At 60.1% G+C, this 16,715-nt stretch overlaps 1 protein-coding gene across 2 annotated transcripts; it reads left to right on the top strand.

The window, feature by feature from the left end:
• Nucleotides 1-11,400: 11,400 nt before the first annotated feature.
• On the top strand, nucleotides 11,401-15,588 carry RCOR2 (REST corepressor 2). Of its 2 annotated transcripts, XM_021684963.2 has the most exons (12): nucleotides 11,401-11,580; nucleotides 12,327-12,383; nucleotides 12,657-12,737; nucleotides 12,991-13,043; nucleotides 13,131-13,292; nucleotides 13,403-13,527; nucleotides 13,620-13,689; nucleotides 13,766-13,981; nucleotides 14,304-14,381; nucleotides 14,530-14,587; nucleotides 14,728-14,957; nucleotides 15,069-15,466. In XM_021684963.2, the coding sequence occupies exons 1-12, from the start codon at nucleotides 11,454-11,456 to the stop codon at nucleotides 15,381-15,383; spliced, it is 1,572 nt and encodes a 523-aa protein (XP_021540638.1). In that variant the 5' UTR covers nucleotides 11,401-11,453; the 3' UTR covers nucleotides 15,384-15,466. The 2 variants fall into 2 exon arrangements, with proteins under 2 accessions (XP_021540638.1, XP_044775394.1); XM_044919459.1 differs by lacking the exon at nucleotides 14,728-14,957 and having other exon boundaries at nucleotides 11,411-11,580; nucleotides 15,069-15,588.
• The last annotated feature ends 1,127 nt before the right edge of the window (nucleotides 15,589-16,715 follow it).

Consider the following 16,715-nt stretch of genomic DNA (forward strand, 5'->3'; position numbering starts at 1 on the left):
TTTCCCGAGCTCCCTCTGTCAGACTTTTCATGACTCTTGCCCCCAGAACCCTCTACGATACCAGAGTTCTTGTCCAGCCCGTGGCAGCCCGCTAGCAAAATGGCCCCAGTGATCCTTACCTCCTGGCCTTTATGCCCTTATCCAGTCCCTTCCCACAGTAACGAAGGCTGACTTATGTGACAATAAAATACTGTAGAAGTGACGGCGTGGAATTCCCAAGACTAGGTGATGAAACTTGAGACCAAACTTCTGCGGGAGTCTCTAGGATTGCTCCCTCAGGGCAGGGGCTGGGCACAGGGTTGGGGAGGATGGGGTGGGAAGCCAGCTGCCATGCTTTCACGAGGCACAGGCAGCACCATGGAGAAGTCCCTATGGGGGAGAACTGGGGTTTTTCACCAACAGCTGGCCCCAACTTGCTAACCAAGTGAGTGAGCCATTTTGGAAGATGGTTGTCCCACACTAGTCAAGACTTCAGATGACTGAAGCCCCCACCAACATCTTGATGGCAAACCCATGAGAGACGCCAAGGCAGAATCACCCAATGAAATCACTCCTGAGATTCTGACTCACAGAAGCTTTGGCATTCCTCATGTTCACATGGCATTCTCCTTATATGGCTTTCTGTGTCCAGATGTCCCCTTCTTACAAGAACATCAGTCATATTGAACTAAGACCCACCCTAAGGACCACACTTTAATTTGATTGCTTCTGTAAAGACCCTATCTCCAAATAAGGTCGCATTCTGAGGTACTAGGGATTAGGACTTCAACACATGAATTTTTGGGAAGGCACAATTCAGTCTATAACACACCAGGACCCTGTATTTAGGGCCAAGGTCTTTCTGCCCGTAATTCACTCTGTTTCCTAGCATCTTTCCTTCTCTCTGCCTCCCCCCACCCCCCACCCATTTTGTGCTCAAGGCAGACATTACTAATCCCTCTTGGCATCCTTTCTGCTGAAGCACAGGATGCCGAGTCTCCTCATCAGCCATCTCCAGGCAGCCTGCCCACCAATACAGACTTCGAGGAGGAGGAGACAATGGCCAATAAACACTTGTTGAATGAATGACTGGATACATCTAACTACAACAGTTCATAAACCACCACTTGTCTGCCTGTTCCAGGCTATCTGTCCCCGCAGACTCACCATTGGGCCCCATGAGCCTGCTTTCCCTCAGGAGCCACAGCCCTCTTTGGTGGTTCTCATCTTAGGAAAGGTGGGTACCTGGGGGCCATGACTTCAGGTCCAGAGGCCATGTTTGCCAGGACAGAAAATCTGCCCCCCTTCCTTTTGCTTGGAGTTCAGCCAACATATTTGAACGCTGTAATAGAGAGGGTGATGTGTCAGGGGGACGGGGTAGGCAGCAGGCGTAGGATGGGGTGGAGATTGCCTCTCTACTCAACAGCCACGCCGCCTCCTCCCTTGTTAACAGAGCCCCAACTCTGCTCAGGTAATGGGTGGAGACCCCTGGATGTCATGGCATTTTTGCTGGAGCACAAACATGATCGGTCTAATCCAAGCATTGGAATCCTTTGCCAGGGATTGGTTTAAGAAGCATGGGCCTGCTCAGGGATCCCTGGAAAAGGGTTTTCTCCCTGATAAAGATGCCAAGGAGAAAACGCTGGCCCTGTGACCGTCCTACTCTGGAAATTGTCCTCCAAGGGTGGGATGCTCGGAGCAACTGCAGCTGCCAGTGATCATGAGGGGAAACCTGATGCATGGACGAGGCAGAGCCGAGAGATGAGAAGCACCTGGGGCTTGATGACCATGAAGCTGTTAGTGGCGACCACCAACCTCCACACCACCATTAAAAGGCTATTCCTCCTTTACAGGAGAAACAGGCACACGCATCTTAACTGAAAGGATGTGGACACAGGGATATGAAAACAGGGCCCTGGCACCCGCTGGCTTGAGGTCAGTCCCAGCTCTGGGACTTGCAAGTTTCGTGATCTTAGGCAGGGCGTCTTCGGAAGCCTCAGTTCCTCACCTGTAAAATGAAGATTTCTAGGGGTGCCTGGGTGGCTCAGTCGGTTGGGCATCTGCCTTTGGCTCGGGTCATGATCCCAGGGTCCTGGGATTAAGCCCCCACTCGGGGTCCTTGCTTAGTGGGGAGCCTGCTTCTCCTTCTCCCTCTGCCTGCCGCTCACCCTGCTTGTGCTCTCTCTGTGTCAAATAAATAAATAAAGTCTTTAAAAAAAAATGAGGATTACTAGAATACCTACCTCATGGGGCTACTGTGGGGGAACGTGAGAAAAACTAGGTAAGGCATTTCGCACACAGGGGCTGGTACCTATAAGCATCCATTTGTTTATTCATTTGCTAATTTATTCAACCAATAGTTGTCGAGCATCTACTACGCACTTTTTTTTTTTTTTTTTTAAGATTCTATCCATTTATTTGACAGAGAGACACAGCGAGAGAGGGAACACAAGCAGGGGGAGTGGGAGAGGGAGAAGCAGGCTTCCTGCTGAGCAGGCAGCCCGATGCGGGGCTCCATTCCAGGACCCTGGGACCATGACCTGAGCCGAAGGCAGACGCCCGACGACTGAGCCACCCGGGCGTCCTACGCACTTGTATTAATCTAGGATCTGGGCACGTAGCTGTGAACAAATAACGGGTAATCAAAGAAGTTGGCTGTTGTATTATTATAAGAAGTTGGCTCTTGCTCCTATTGCTTTGTAAGTCTTTGCCTACGAGGAGCTCCCAACACAGCAGCAAAATCAGGGGAGATTTGGCAGAAGTGATTTCCCAGGACCTGTGGAGTGAGAGGGGCTGCGGCAGTCAGGAGGGCTCCCCTGAGGAAGCAGTGCTTGGGAGACCTGAGCTGGTTCCCTGAGCAGCTTTTGGCAGTGTGCTGGCTGGCGTGGAGCTGTGTGAGGAGCTGGGGATGCGCGGGTGAGTAAGACAGATGCCCCGTCCTCTCTGAGCTCACAGCCTCGGGGAGAGAACAGACAGGTAAGCGGGTAGGTGGTGACATTAGCGAGCTATCAGTATTGAGATGGGGAGGAGGCAGATGTCCTTGACAAGGTGATATCTGAACTTCACTTTGCTCAAACTGAGAGAATTGGTCAACAAGGAAAAGGAGAGCTGCATGTCAGGTATGAGGAACCACATGTATGAAGACTCCAAAAGAATTGCAGGTCGTTGAACACGACTAAAGCATAAGTTCCAGTGGGCTAGTGTTGACAGATGTGCTGTTTCAGAGGCTCTGGATGCAAGTGACAGAAAACTGAAACCAGCCAGGCTCGATCAAGAGAATGTATTGACTCGTATGACTAAAACTTCAGAGGTTCGGTGGCTTCAGGTGAGTTGATCCAGCAGCTCAACGATGTCACTGAGAAATCAGGTTTTTTCCCCCTCTCTTCGTGGTGGCTTCCCTCCACAGTGTTGGCTTCCCTTGGTGATCAAAGATGGCAGCCAACACTCCTGGCTCAGCTTCCTGGCCTTTGTCCCATATTTGCAATGTGCTAATTGGGCTGCTAGTCCCCTTTCTCAATCAATCATGGTGTCCAGGGCCTTGGGAAAGGCTGACATTGGGGATCAACAGCACCGTATGGATCCTCAAAAGAGAAAGGCAAAGTGGGAATGGATGTCAGCAGGTCAGATTTTTCTTTTTTTAATATTTTATCTTTAAGTAATCTCTACACCCAACGTGGGACTCGAACTTACAACCCCGAGATTAAGAGTTGCACGCTCCACCGACTGAGCCAGCCAGGGGCCCCAGGAGGTCAGATTTTGAAGGAGATACATCATGCTCAGGAGCTGGAACTTAAGCCAAGGGTAACGGAGAGGCAGAGGACTGACTTGATAAGATTGGATTTGAGAAAGATCACCTTGGCTGTTGAATAAAGAGTAGATTAGAGGGGAGCAGGAGAGGAGGCAAGGAGGCCAGCTGGGAGGCTGGTTCAGTGACGGGGTGGGGGCGTGGCCGTGGGGGAGGGGATTGAGAGAAATTGGAGCCGGTTGGACTTGGAAGTGAAGCAGAGAGAGGCTTGCAGGGCAACTTCTCTGTTTCTACTTTGGGTAAGGGTGGGAAAGGGAAGTGGGAGGGGGCCGACAATGCAAATGGCTGGTCAAGAGGGTGAGATCTGTTTTGGACAGGATGAGCACGAGGTGCGTGAGATAACTGACGGCAGATGTCCAGAAGGCAGTTGGTTGGATACGGCAGTCCAGAGCCTGGGAAGGGGGTCTGGGCTAGAGATGGAGGCTGGAGAGTCCATAGCCCGGAAGTTAAGGATGTGGACTGCGCCTGAAGCATCAACAGTGAGGGTTAGGAGGCAGGCAGGAGGGGAGCCCGCGGGGAGCTCATGTCCAGAGTGGGATGGCCCTCTCTGTCCAGTCCTGCTTAGACAGGGAGGGAGACCGTGCCTGCCAAAGGTCCTTTGCGTTTAGAGATAACAGCCCTGGTGACCTTGGCAAGAACAGTCTCTGCAGAGTGGCGGGGGGTGAATCGGCACTGCAGTGGGTTGGGGAGTGAGTGGGAGGTGAAGACAAGGATAAAGGCTGTGAACAACTCTTTTAAGATGCCCAGCTTTAAGAGAGAGAGAGAGAGAGAAGGCAGCGGTGGCTTAGCTGAAAGGGGCAGCCGAAGGTAAACATGAGATGGAGGGGTGCGTGTTGTTGGTGTGCTGGTGTATGTGGGGGGTGGGAGGTCTTAGGAATGAAGGACTTAAGTAGGTTGACATTCAGAGGGACAAGACAGTAGTGAGGGAGGAGAGGTACCTGAGGATCAAGGACTCAGGAGGGCCTGTGCGCACATTAGTGGAGGGGGAGTGGCCGGAGCCTGGGAGTGAGTTGGCCTTGAAGAGAGAAGGTGCAGGTACATCTGGGAGAGGGAAAGAACTGAAGCTCTGGGTGTGGGGGCAGGCCTTGGAGAGGGCTCCTCCCAGGTGGCCTTAATTCTTTCTGGAAGTGGGAGGCGAGGTCGTGTGCTAAGAGCCATGCAGCAGATGGGGTGGTGGAGGAGGAGCATGATGGAGGGGCAGGAAGGGTGCTGGCTGCCAGGTCAGGGGCCCTACATGTGCCGGGTCAGAGCCAACTTGCTTGCAGGAGCCAGCGGTCTCAAGGGAAGGGCCGGGCTTAGGGCATGCAAATAGGTGGGCTGGGCCAGCATTTGCAAGGTGGATGGGGCACCTGGGGCACCAGATAGGGCTCAGCAGATGGTGAGCAGACCTGCTTGGCTGGATCAGAAACAAGCTAGAAGGCTCTTGAGTCCTGGACTGGGAGAGAGGTTCCAACTTTGCCTGGAAGGCAACTGGGAACCATGGAAGGTTATTGAGCAGGAGTGGGCCATGATGCGAACAGAAGTTAAGAATCTGTATCCAGAGGGGTACCTGGCCAGCTCAGTTGGAAGAGCATGGGACTCTTGATCTTGGGGTTGTGGGTTCGAGCCCCACTTTGGGTGTAGAGATTACTTAAAAATAAAAAAAATCTTGGGGCGCCTGGGTGGCTCAGTCGGTTAAGCATCCCACTCTTGATTTTGGCTTGGGTCACTATCTTGGGGTTGTGAGATTGAGCCCCGTGTCGGGCTCCACTCTGGCTATGGCGCCTGCGTAAGATTCTCTCTCTCCCTCTGCCCCTCACCCCACTCTTTCTAAAAAAAATAAAATAAAATAAAAATAATTTAAAATCTTAAAAATAAAATCTGTATCCAGCTGTGTGTGCATGAATTAGATCAGACTGAAGGCAGGAATCTGGAGTGGTTGGTGGAGGAGTCTGAAGGGAGGATGTCAGGTGTCAGAGGTCACAGAGGAAGAGTTTTTAGCTCTAGAGGTCAGATCCAGGAGCCCTGGGGGGCAATGGCCTTCAGGCAGTCCACAGAGCAGGGGCCCCTTCAGAGAGCAGAGTGGGGATTTCCAGTCCTGCTGGAGGGGTGCTCGAGAGGACCCTTACTTCCGAGGGAAACCAGCATTGATGGAGGCTCTAATTACAGTCCGTCTGTAATCATCTGAGATGATGTTAGATCCTCCCAATAATCAGATACCAGAATTATTGTTCTCTTTGAGAGATGGACGTGTGGTGCCTGGGGGCTCAGAGGGGCCAATCATCTCCCCTCAGGCCACACAGCAAGTGAGAAGCAGAGCCAGGGCTCACCCCAGATCTGCACTGGGTAGCCTGCACTGCTCCTGCACTTTGCCTGTCCTTTTTTTTTTTGAAGATTTTATTTATTCATTTGAAACAGAGATTCAAAGAGAAAGAGACATGAGCAGGGGAGAGGCAGAGGGAGAGGGAGAAGCAGACCGATGTGGGGCTCGGTCCCAGGACCCCAGGTTCATGACCTGAGCCGAAGGCATATGAGCCACCCAGGTGCCCCACTTTCCCTGTTCTTGTCTCCTCTGCCATTTCTCTAAGGGTTTCTGCTCCACCTGACTGTTCTGGGAGATTGTGGTGGCTCTGGGCCAAGGAGCCTTGCTGGGGATTGGATCTAAAGCTCAGTAACTCCAAATGGCCCGCAGCGGGGGTGGGGGGGCTTGATCCCATACACTTAGCCCAGGAGAATGGGCTTCTCGGGGTGCCTTCCTGGGGGGACATTTGTGGCCAGGCTGAGGTGGGACCCCTTGGTCCATGCTGTCACCGCCAGAGGGCGCCGGCTGTTGCCCAGGTGAGGGCAAGGGGAGGCCCCCTTCCTGGCTTCCGGAGAAACGGAGCTGGCTCCCGGGTCTGGAAGCCGCCCCCTTGAGGGTCCAGGGAGCTCCTGTCGCCTTCTCGTGTCTCTCTGAATGAAGGTCTTGCTGACCCTTCCTCCCTAGTTCCTGCTTTGCTCAGGGCGTCAGATTTCCTCGGCGTGGGTGTCAGGAAGCCTGGGGTCTCCTTGCTGACCTCCTGCCTCGTTGCACTCTGCCCTCCCCCAGCGCCACTCCAGATGCGTCGGCCTCACCTCCTTTACCTGCCTCCTCTCGCGGCCACGGTGCAAAGACGGTGCCAAGCACCAGATTGTCACCTCTGTCACCTTCTCTCAGCTCTTCACAACCCTGGGTGGGAGTGTGTGGGCCAGACTCCCAGAGTGAACTGGGCCCAGACAGGGGGAGGCCAGCACCCTGGGCCCCAGGGGGCTTAGGGAGCCAGAGGAATGGGATTCCTGTCTGGGCAGGATTGAGGGGAAGGAGCCCCCCAAGCTCCTTCCATGCTGTAGGCCATCTTTTCCATTTCCCCAACTCCATCTCCCCCTCTCCGCCCCCCCCCCACCCCCCAGGCCTCCAGTCCAGGGAAGCCCCTCCCCCTCAGCTCCCCCAACACCTCAGCCAGGTTTCAGCTTAGATTCTGCCAACCTCCCTCCCCCACCCCAGGGCCCGCCCGCCTGCCTTCCTCCTTCCCCGAGCTTAGCCCCTTGGCTGTGGCCACCGAGGGCCTGGCCAGGGTCCCAGGCACCACACCACAGCGGCCAGCCTTGCTGGGCCAGGGCTCGGGACAGTCCCAGTCTGTCTGGCAGGGCGGCGGGTTCAGGATTGGCTGGAGCTGCCCCCGCCTTTGGGAGGAGGGAGACGCGAGAGGAGGCCTGGTGGCTCTCTCAAGGTCACCCTCCTTTTCTCTCCCAGCATCCCTGTTCAACCTTTGTCCCTTCTGCCTCACCTTGAGGAGGGAGGGGGCAAGATGCCCAACCGGCAGAGGACCGAGGAGCCCAGGGAAGAGGACGCTTTTGGGGGGCTCCTGGCACTTATTCATTCAGCAAATATTGAGTGCCTACTGTATGCGAGGCGCTGAGGACACAGTGAGCACAGTGGACAGAATCCCTGCCCACAGCCCAGCAGGGAGACAGACAGGAAATAAACAATCACACAAATAATGTAAACTTGTGTCCCTCAGCAGTGTGGCAGAAGCACCAAGCTGGGATTCAGTCTGGCTTCCCTGCGGATCTCAGGGGTGAGGAGTCTTATCTGGCCTAGGAGTGGAAGGCAGGCTTCAGACAGGGCGGATGGCTTTTCGGAGGCCCGTGGGGCGGGGGTGGGGGGGCCGGGGCTGAGCGAGGCCTCAGTTTCTCCAACTGGGAAATGCAGGAAATAAAGGTGCCCCGATCATGGGGTCGCTGCGCGGCAATGGGCTGCGTCCTGGCCTTCAGCCCTCAAAAAGAGGCGCTGTCCTCCTTCCCGAGGAAGGGTGAGTGGGAGCTCATCAGTGAAGATGGCGGGGAGGTGATTCCCACAGACCAGCGGCTCTCACGAAGCTCAGAGGTGGCCTCAGGGAGGTGAGGGACCCCAGTTCTAGGGCCGCGCTACCGAGCTTTGCCTGCCCCTCCGCCGCCTAAGGGCTGGAGGAGAGGAGGGGCTGGTCCCCCGGCTGCCTCTCCGTCCCTCCCCTCCCACACCCCCAGGTTCCGGGCCACGTGGCACCTCTGCGGCCTGGGCCTGGGGTGGGGGGAGGATGATTCCTGACCTGGAGGCTGGGGGAGCGGGGGGCGGGGGGAAGCGGGTGGGATTTGGGGTTCCACGGAGATCAGGTCCTGTGGAGCAGCGGCTCCAGCCCGCCCCGCAGCCCCCAGGCGGCAGGGAGGGGGTGCTGTCTCTTTAAGAGCCCTCAGGCGGCTGGGAGCAGATGGCCAGGCCGGCCGGGGCCCCTTGTCCTTTGTGTGGCTTTGCACAAAAGAGGGGGCCAGCTGGGGAGGGGGCAGAGGCAGCAGGTGGGAGGGTGGGGCCTTGCCCCTCCCCCTCTTAACCCTGCGCCATTGCCCCTTGGGGAGGGAGGTGCTCACTAGGACCACGCCTCCTCTCTGGACGCTGTGGTCCCCACAGTTGCCCCCAAACTCCTCGGATACCTCTCCCTTGTCATGTCCCACCTCCTAGGCGGAGGCTTCATCGCACCAGGGCCTAGAGACTTCCCCCCCCTCCAAACTCCACGGAATAAACCTCCCCTCCTTGCCCCTAACCTCCAGAGCAGAATCTTTCTCTGGTCATGAGCTCCAGGCTCTAGGGAGAAGTGGGAGCAGAGATTCTTACAGGGGTGGGGGCGGGGAGGGGGGCTTGAGAGGAGGGACGCCAGTGGCTGGGGGTACCTGGGGCAACCCTAGAGGAAGGAGGCCAAAATAAGCATGATGCTGAGGCCTGGGGGTGAGGGCCTGGGCCCTGTACCCTAGCTAGGTATTAGCCCATAAGGAAGGCAAACGTTGGGGGGGTGCGGATAGGGGGCCCAACTGAGGCCCTGCCTAACTGGGGGTCCGGTGTGGGCAAGATGGAAGACTCCATCATATGAGAGGGCTGTGCACAGGGCTGGCTGCCTGCCAGCCAGGAGAGTGGAGGTGCTAGGCACTGCGAGGTGGCACCTTGCCACTCAGGAGGGGTCAGGCTGGGAGCCTCTTTTCATCTTGTAGCAGACCCCCTTAGGTCAGACCTGCCCTTGGCCCATTCATTCTCCTCCTTTGTCCAGAGCTCCCCACCCTGGGGCTTGGTGCCCAATCCATGATTTAAGAGGAGGAAAACGGCTCCGTAGGTCTGGCCCGAGGTGTGGCGGGCAACGTGGCCGCGGGCTGGGTGGCCCCATGTGGCCCGACAGCACCGCAGTCGGGTGGGGTCGTGCCTGACTTGCCCGGCCGCCCACAGGAGCCCCCAGGACCAGGCGGCCCCCAGCCGGGTCGTGGCCCGACCGCAGGACCCCGGCCGGCTGGCCGCAGGCAGCGGGTGGGGGCGGGGATCCCTGGCTGGGCCCCGGGTTGCTTCTAAATTTAGGAATCTGATTACAGAGTGGCCGAGGAAGGGAAGGGAGAGGAGGGTGCTAGCGCAGGCTCGGCTCGGTCTGGGCACAGCGGGGTGTGCCCGGGTGGAGGTGTGTCTAGGAATCTGGGGCTCCGGGTGGGAGGGGCGGCGGGCGGGGGCTCCGGCCTGTGTGCGCCGCAGCACGTGCCCCGGGCGGCGGGGACCGGCACGGGCGCAGCTCGCAGGCTCAGAGCCGCCGCCGGTGTGTGCGCTGGCTCTTTGTGTGCCTGGCAGGGTGGCTGGGTCTGGCTTTGAAAGTCTCTGCCCACCCCCTCCCCCATCTCCGTCTGTGCCGCTCTACCCGCTTCCCGGTCTGTCACTCTGCCCGCGCTTGTCCTGGGGGAGGGGGATGCTGCTCCCAGCTGGGGTGACAGTGAACCCAGTGGGGAGGAGACCCGGCTCCTCCCACTCCCTGCAGTCCAGACCTTCCCCTACACCTCCCACTCCCCAACCCTCAGCCCCTTATGCTACTGTTTTGGGGTGCATTCTGCAGCAGTTAAAGGGAACTGAGGTGACCCCTGGGAACCCACAGATGCAGCAGAAGCTAGGCTTGGGCCCAGTAGCTAGCTCTTGGAGGAATTCATTCCTCGCCTGTCCGGCCTCCCATCCGCTCTGGCCCCCAAGGGCGCAAGAGGGAGGGGGTCCCCCTTGCGGAAGGGGGGGCGGGGAGTTCCTTGGCAGGAAGGGAAATGGAAGGAAAAGCTGGGCTCCACCCGGGCGGGCGGGCAGGCGGCCTCAGGGCCCCCGGGGCAGGCGGCAGTAACCCGAGCCCACTGGTGTGCGAGGCTGGTGTGCGCGTGGGTGGAGCTGACCCCCGACTACTCCTTGGGGGCAGCGGGGGTCTCCCCCCGGGGGCAAGTCACGGAGCCCCGGGGGCCCGCAGAGGGAAGCGCTCTCCACCCTGGTCCTGACCCCACCCCCTGGAGGTCTAGCCCCGGCCCCCAGGCCCCGCCCCCCGGGCCCTCCCTCCCACCCCAGGGCCAGATGTTCAGCTGGCGGAGGCATCGGCTGGGGGAGGGGTGCTGAGGCCGCAGCCGGCACTACTTCCCTGCCAGCAGCTTCATTGTGTGCGCGAGGAGCGAGCGGCGGCGGAGAGCGGGCGAGCGAGCAGCAGCCCGAGCGCGGCGGGGAGAGCGAGCGCGCCGGGGAGGGTGCGAGGCGGCGCCCGCGGCTGCGCTCCGCCCGCCTCCCGGCAACTCTGCCCTGCGCGACGCGCCGTGCGCGCCGTCCCGCCGCCGCCGCCGCCGCCGCCACCGCCGGGGCCCCCGCCTGCCGTCGCAGGCAGGGGTCTGGTCGGGACAGGGGTCCCCGCCCGGGGACTGGGGCATCCCGGTGCAGCCGAGAGGCGTGCAGCCCGCGGGGGGCGCCATTTGCGCCGCAGCGCCCGCCCGCTCAACTGCGTGGGCGGGAGGGCGTTGGGGCTCCGGGGCGCCCCGAAGGCAGGGTGCCCCGACTTCTCCGGGGGAGCCCCAATCCCGTGGAGCGTCCAGAGCGAGCGCGCCCCAGCCGCACCGGACCTTGCGCTCATCCCCCGCGTACCCCACTTCTGCACAAACTTTTCTGACGCCCTCACCCGTGGGGGTCGCGGAGAGCGCTGAGCTGTCCGCAGGGCTCCCGCCCCGCCGGACCCTGGCCACGCTGACCTCCTGCCTCTCGTAGCCTCAGTGGCGACCTCTCCAGGCCGGGCCGGGCACGGCACCCGAGGCGAGCGCGGCAATCACCGCGGCTCTCCGAAGGCTCCCGCGCCCCCCGGGGCAGCTGGGCGGGGTAATGCCCTCGGTGATGGAGAAGCCGAGCGCGGGCTCCGGGATCCTGTCCCGCAGCCGGGCCAAGACGGCGCCCAACGGCGGACAGCCCCACTCGGAGGATGACAGCAGCGAGGAGGAGCACTCGCACGGTGAGCCCGGCGGCCTAGGGTTAAAGGTGCACCGGCAGCGGGGACGCGAGTGGGGCGGGGGGGAGAGTAGCCGACTACGGGCGTTTTAGACTCGTGGTTCCTGCCCCCTAGGACTGGAGCCTCTGGCTTGTTTCTTCCCCAAGCTTGGGGGCTGCCGGCACGGGGAATCTGGAACCTGGGCCCCTAGCTGCCGAGGAGGCGGTCCTGCCCACCCCCGCCCTGCCCTGCCCTGCCCTGCCCTGCCCTCAGTCTCTGAGGGACTCAGGCGGCCCTCCTTGCCACAGTTTGGGCTCCATACCTTGCCACCTTGCAGGGGACTGAGGTCTGGCTGGGGCAGGGGCTGGAAAGACACTTCCACACCGAGCTGTGAGGCTCATGTGGTGGGGAGGAGCCTTGGATTCCCTGCAGGGCTATGGTCCAGGTCTAGGGGCAGCACCCCCCTCCCCCCAGCCAGAACAAAGGGCTCTGCTTGGCCTGGGCTCTAAACTGGCCCCTTGTCCTTGCCATCACCCCGCCCCCCCCCCACCCCCTCCACTATGGGCTATGACTAGGCAGGGTCTCATCTTCCAGTTTCTTCTGTGGCTGAGGGTAACTGAGGGGAAGATCAGGGAAAAGTGAGCCTTCTGGAAGGTGAGGGCGCTGGGTGGTCAGGAAGGAGAACCCCAGGCCAGCCACCTCCCCCGCCACATCCTCCTATCCACCCCCCCCTCCCCCCCGAGCCCTGACTGCCTCCCCTGGCTCCACAGACAGCATGATCCGCGTTGGAACCAATTACCAGGCCGTCATTCCGGAGTGCAAGCCTGGTGAGTGGCAGGACAGGCTGCGAAGGGAGGGGAGCGGAGGGCCCATGGCTTGGCCCTGAGCCCCACCTGGGGGAGCCCTGGGCGGGCGGGGGTGGGTGGCCCGTGGCATTGGTTAGCTTTCCTGCTCTGCCTTCCTGTCTGGGTCTCTGCCCCTCCTTCCCTTCTGGGCCTCACCTCACAAGCCCCACTTCTCTGCCACCCGCTGGCCATGAGTCCACGCCAGCGCCACCAGGCTGATCTGAATGTCTTCCCTTTTCTGCTCTTGTCTTTCAGAGAGTCCTGCCCGCTACAGTAACAAGGAGCTGAAGGGGATGCTGGTGTGGTCGCCCAACCACTGTGTGTCAGATGCCAAGCGTGAGTGGGGCAGGATCCCGGTTTGGTCACATCCCTGGGAGCTGGGGGTTTGGGTTCATGCCACTTGGTGACCAGCTCTTCTCAGAAGTGGGCTGGAGGCTGAGGTGTGTGGGTTTAGCCCCTGCGCTGGGGCTCAGGCTTGGGGTGGGGGGTGGGGTGGGCGCTAGCCCCTGGGGGCCTACTTCTGTCTGGGCAGGCTCGGGTCAGGGGTCGTAACCCCTTCTCCAATACCGGCCCCCTCCCATTCCCGCAGTTGACAAGTACATTGCGATGGCCAAGGAGAAGCATGGCTACAACATTGAGCAGGTGAGCCTTGGCCCCGTAGGGATTTGGGATGGGGACAGGACAGTGCTGGGGGCAGCTGAGCCCGAGTTGTTCTCTCTCTCGGGCCAGGCGCTGGGCATGCTTTTGTGGCATAAGCATGATGTGGAGAAGTCCTTGGCCGACTTGGCCAACTTCACCCCGTTCCCCGACGAGTGGACCGTGGAGGACAAGGTGCTGTTTGAACAGGCTTTTGGCTTCCATGGCAAATGCTTCCAGCGGATCCAGCAGATGGTAAAGCCTCTTCATCCCTGCCAGCGCTCCTGAGCCCCTCCCATTCTGATGAGCCTGCCCGGGGGCGGAGGGTCTTGGGTGGGCCCCAGCCTCTGGCATTGCCCTTCCAGCTGCCTGACAAGCTGATCCCCAGCCTGGTAAAGTATTACTACTCGTGGAAGAAGACCCGCAGCCGAACCAGCGTGATGGACAGACAGGCTCGGCGGCTGGGGGGCCGAAAGGACAAAGAAGACAGGTAGGGGCCTTGGGGGCCCAGGGGCAGGGCACGCTGAGCTCTGGGGGGCCCTGGCCTCTGCCTCACTGCCTTCCTGGCCCCTGTGTCAACAGCGATGAGCTTGAAGAGGGCCGGGGAGCCGTGAGTGAGGGAGAGCCGGATGCTGGAGACCCCAAGAGAGAGGTGAGGTCTGGCCCTGCCTACCCGCCTGCCCTGGCCCTGGGCTCCGCACCACCCACCCCTCTCCTTTCCCTGGCAGCCTCTGCCCTCTCGGCCCCTGAATACCCGGCCAGGCCCCGGGAAGAAGGAGGCCCAGGGGTCTCAGTACCGCCACCACCCGCTGCGAACCCGGCGTCGCCCACCCAAGGGCATGTACCTGAGCCCTGAGGGCCTCACGGCTGTGTCAGGAAGCCCGGACCTTGCCAACCTCACGCTTCGAGGCCTTGACTCGCAGCTCATCTCCCTCAAGCGCCAGGTGGGGGCCTGAGAAAAGGGGCCGTGTGGGAGGGGGCAGCGGGCAGCCCAGGAACTACATTTCGGGGACAGCCGAGGTATAAGGGGAGTGGTGCAGGTGCCCAAACTGCTTCTGCCTCATCCTTTAGGCTTCTGGGTAACTTGGTCTTCTTTTCTGGGCCTTTTGAAGAAACCCGTCTGGCCTGCAAGATGGGGAGAAGCCCAGTTGGGAGGGAGGAGTGAGCTGGGTGGTGGGTGGCCACAAGCCGTGTTGGTGGTGAGAGTTGGTCTTGGTGGCCTCTCTGGCAGGAGAGTTTGATGGGTCGTTTCTCTGGCCTTTTCAGGTGCAAAGCATGAAGCAGACCAATAGCAGCCTCCGCCAGGCGCTGGAGGGGGGCATCGATCCACTGCGTCCCCCTGAGGTAAGGTGGCTTCAGGTGTGGGTGCAGGAGGGGCTTCCCCCCTCCCCCCTGCCAGGGGAGCCAAAAGGGTAGTTCTGCTTGGGGGGAGGGGCAAGGCCCTCCATTTCCGAATTTTTGAGTCTAAAAGGATAAATTCTCTGCTCTCCAGGCCAACACCAAGTTCAACTCCCGCTGGACCACGGATGAGCAGCTTTTGGCCGTACAAGGTGGGTTAGACTGGGGGGGAGCATGGAGAGCCCCAGGAATCTTTCCCCACTCTCCAAGGAGCTGGGGCAGAAGGGAAGGGCCAGGGAAGGAACTAGTTCTAAGGGGTATTCACATTTTGCTGCCCTTTTGATCCTTGCAGCCATCCGTAGGTATGGCAAAGACTTTGGGGCTATTGCAGAGGTGATTGGGAACAAGACTCTGACCCAGGTGAAGACCTTCTTTGTGAGCTACCGGCGCCGCTTCAATCTGGAGGAGGTGCTGCAGGAATGGGAGGCCGAGCAGGATGGGGCCCCCGGAGCCCCGGTCCCCATGGAGGAGGCCAGGAGAGGGGCCGCCTTGCCAGCCCCGGCCCTAGAGGAAGACGATGAGGTGAGAAGGGGTGAGAGAAGCCCTTCTGAGAAGTGAGGAGCTGAGCCGCCTCCATTCTTCGGTGGGGGCGCGGATGGGCTTGAGCCTGGTTTCCCTCCTCTCTCCTGTCAGGTACAGATCACCTCCGTCTCGACATCTGTGCCCCGATCGCTACCCCCTGTGCCGCCGCCGCCTCCGCCTCCCACCTCGCTGTCCCAGCCACCCCCGCTGCTGAGGCCACCTCTGCCCACCGCGCCCACCCTGCTCCGCCAGCCGCCCCCACTCCAGCAGGGCCGCTTCCTCCAGCCCCGGCTGGCCCCCAACCAGCCCCCACCACCTCTCATCCGCCCCGCCCTGGCTGCCTCCCGCCACAGTGCCCGCCCTGGCCCTCAGCCCCCACCCACCCTGATTGGGGCCCCTCTGGAGCCTCCAGCACCTTCACTCTGAGCCCTGAGGCCCTCCACCAACCGGAGGCTGCAGAACCACGTTGCTGGCCGTCCGTGGACACCTCTGGCTTCACCGAGGACAGAAGGGACTAGAGCTCTTGGCCAGGTCTTTCGAAAACCCGGAGCTGCCAGTGGGCAGTCTGGACCTATGGGCTCTGCACATTTCTGGCAGCTGAGTCTCTCGGCCCCCACCCCAGCCAGGGGCTGGGGCTCAGGGGCCTTCTGAGCTGACCTGAGGGTACTTTCTCTTCCTGGCTGGGGCTGGAATGGCTGCCTCCTGGTCTGCTGGGGCTTGGCCTTTGGGTCTGGCCCTTTGTGTAGAGGGGGTAGTGACCTTAGCTCGGGGGATGGGGGAGAGGACAGCCTTGGTTGTTCTTCCTCTTTCCTTTCTTTTAGCAATAAGTTGGGGTGAGGTGGGGAGGGGGCTGGAGGGGGGAGGTGGGCAGAGAGGTTCCTTCGGGGCCTGAGTGGCAGAACTGGATGGGCAGCTCTCCTGTCTTCTGGAGCCTGCTGTGAAGTGCTGAGGAGTTCTGGGGGTGCCCACTGTACCCACGGCCCGAAAGCTTAGAGAAAGGAGGGCTGGGAACATATGCAGACATGGGTTTATTTTTCAATGTTTTTAAAAAATAAAATCTTCCACGTTCGCTGAGTGTTCTCTCTTTTGGTGTGGAGGGCCCTGGGCTTGGCTTCCTGTCTGTGCCCTGAGGATGGGAGGGAGCAGCCACCCAGTACTGGCCTCCCCCAGGCCCCAGACAGGAATCCATTCTCTCCTGCAAGGCTGGCGGGCTGAGCCACATCTTGCCCACGGGGGACTGGGTCCCTGCCCGGCTGGGAGAAGAAACAGGAGGAGGCAGCTCAGATTCCAAACATTCTCTTTATTACGTGTTTGATCCAGAGGAGAAACTAAGTGCGGGTGTGGGGGGGAGGGGGGTGGGTGGGGAGGGGCCACCTTGCCTGGGAGCCCCCCCAAGAGCCACCACCCCCTCTGGGAGCCAAGCCATGCCCTCCTGGCCCCTCAGAGCACCCGGGCTGTTCCACTGGGCAGGAGGGGTGGGGAGGGAGGAGGAGAGAAAGGGAGGGAGGGAGGAAGAGCCCTTGGTCGGAGCCGAGCCCAGAGCCTGGAGCCCTGCAGTTGGGGCTTGGGGCAGGAGGGCTGAGGTTGGCTAGGCCCCTTCCTGGGACCCAAGGGATCGACTTGCCACGGAGCCTGGGCTGGGAGTGGGGGGTGATGAGTAGGGGTGGAGTCATCATAAATCAAAAAAAAAAAAAATAAAATAATAAAATAAAAAATAAAACCCATCACAAAAAAATGTACAACTCGGGTGAGGGCAGG

This window comes from Neomonachus schauinslandi, chromosome 11 (assembly GCF_002201575.2).
Source record: "Neomonachus schauinslandi chromosome 11, ASM220157v2, whole genome shotgun sequence".
In the NCBI taxonomy this organism is placed as follows: Eukaryota; Metazoa; Chordata; class Mammalia; order Carnivora; family Phocidae; genus Neomonachus; species Neomonachus schauinslandi.

Excerpts from the sequence above, each read along its gene's own strand:
- RCOR2 (XM_021684963.2), top strand. The coding sequence starts at position 11,454 with ATGCCCTCGGTGATGGAGAAGCCGAGCGCGGGCTCCGGGATCCTGTCC. Across the intron at positions 13,044-13,130 it reads ATGGCTACAACATTGAGCAG|GCGCTGGGCATGCTTTTGTG; the intron begins GTGAGCCTTGGC and ends CTCTCGGGCCAG. Across the intron at positions 14,958-15,068 it reads CCCTAGAGGAAGACGATGAG|GTACAGATCACCTCCGTCTC; the intron begins GTGAGAAGGGGT and ends CTCTCCTGTCAG.